The sequence below is a fragment of the Rhinopithecus bieti genome, unplaced genomic scaffold (genome assembly GCF_001698545.2).
Source record: "Rhinopithecus bieti isolate Rb0 unplaced genomic scaffold, ASM169854v2 scaffold_39857, whole genome shotgun sequence".
In the NCBI taxonomy this organism is placed as follows: Eukaryota; Metazoa; Chordata; class Mammalia; order Primates; family Cercopithecidae; genus Rhinopithecus; species Rhinopithecus bieti.
Genome location: NW_016816641.1, coordinates 162,856 through 164,293, shown reverse-complemented (window position 1 = coordinate 164,293; position 1,438 = coordinate 162,856). Strand labels below are relative to the sequence as shown.

General features: G+C 57.0%; 1 protein-coding gene across 5 annotated transcripts in view; it reads left to right on the top strand.

Moving 5' to 3' along the window:
- The window catches only part of MAN2A2 (mannosidase alpha class 2A member 2), a 22,449-nt gene that overhangs the window by 3,486 nt on the left and 17,525 nt on the right, over positions 1-1,438 (top strand). For 3 of the 5 annotated variants that reach the window (XR_001882040.1, XM_017854992.1, XM_017854993.1), the window contains exons 1-2: positions 1-375; positions 1,220-1,369. Coding sequence is in view for 4 of the 5 variants with exons in the window: in XM_017854992.1 (XP_017710481.1) it covers positions 1,238-1,369 (132 nt within the window). In the remaining variant the exon portion in view is untranslated. The remainder of the gene's footprint in view (positions 376-1,219; positions 1,370-1,438) is intronic. The other 2 variants (XM_017854990.1, XM_017854991.1) reach the window with 2 other exon arrangements.

Genomic DNA, 1,438 nt, shown 5'->3' with positions numbered 1-1,438 from the left:
GTCAGAGGGGCCGGGCTGGAGGCGGCCTGAGGCCCGGACCGGGCGCCTGTCTCTGCGGTCCTCGGGGCCGACGGAGTCGGGGCGGGTGGGGAGGCAGCCAGGCCGGCGCGCGGGCGGCCGGAGACGCGGCGGCAGGTGCCTGTCTTCTGTGATCCAACTATCTCCCCAGCTCCACCCACACTGGCCTGGACCCAGTCTCTAACGGCTAAAAATATTGCCCGAAGGCTCCCGAGCAGAATCAGATCTCGCTAAGTAGGGCACAACGCAGAGGCGACAGAGCTCCTCGGCCCCAGGGCCCGCGGAGCAGACTCCGGAGCGCCGTCCCGCCCACGCTCGGCTCGGCAGTTAGCGTCCTCCCTCCCTCCTCCTGATCAGGCAAGCGGGGCCTGAGGGCGGTGGCGGCTGGGGGCACGGGTCCCCTGAAGTTGCCTCGCAACCGAGCACTGGACCCGGTCTCTCCCTTCCCAGGGGGCCTTCGGCATCACTGTAGGCTTCCTAGGGGTCCCCTAAGTGCTCTGCAAACCGCAGCTGGAAGTTTCCCACTGCAGGAATCAGTATACGAACAGGGAGAACACATAGGGCTTGCTTTATGCTAGAAACACAAGCATCTTTCTTCTTTATTAGAAAGAAATGCATTCTGTGTTTCTGAAACAGGATTTTTGCCAGGCACTGTTTCTGGTGAGCGCCAGTTTGACCCTAAAGGGCACGGAGAAAGACTTTCCTATTAGTCTCTTTGGGTTCTGGCTAAACTTTTAAATCCAACAAAATAGAAACCAGCTTATTCACCTGAAACTAGAAGCACATGGCCGAGGAGCCTGAACAGGCACCTCCTATCTAGGCAGGGAAGCTGTTGTAATCAGGAGCTTGTGTGCACACTCCAGTCAGAGCTGGGGTCTCTTATCCTGGGCCCATTTTTCATAGCACCAGCCAAAGGAGAGCGTCCTCTTCACCCTAGGGGCAGAGCTGCTACCAGGACCAGGTGGGGCCAGCCCCAGATGTGCTACTTGTGCTCTGAGTCTCAGCAAGACAATAAAATCAAAGCTGGGTCAGGATCCCCAACTGGTGTTGGGTTTTGGTATTTCAAAGCTGGTTTTTTATTACAGCCAGGCAAATGGGTGTTCCTTGGGAACAGCCCTTAGGAACTCACTGGGGCATTTGGTGGAAAGACTGCCATGGGGATTTTGCATGCTGGAGCTACAGATGGTGTCCTTCCTGCCAGGTGTATGTGGAGGCCAGTATGAAGCTGAAAAAGCAGGTGACGGTGTGTGGAGCTGCTATCTTCTGTGTGGCAGTCTTCTCGCTCTACCTCATGCTAGACCGAGTGCAGCATGATCCCACTCGACACCAGAATGGTGGGAACTTCCCCCGGGTGAGTCGTGCCTGGTTGCTAATTGCTTTGTATACAAGTCACCTGGGTTCAGGGTATTGCCCGCCCCCC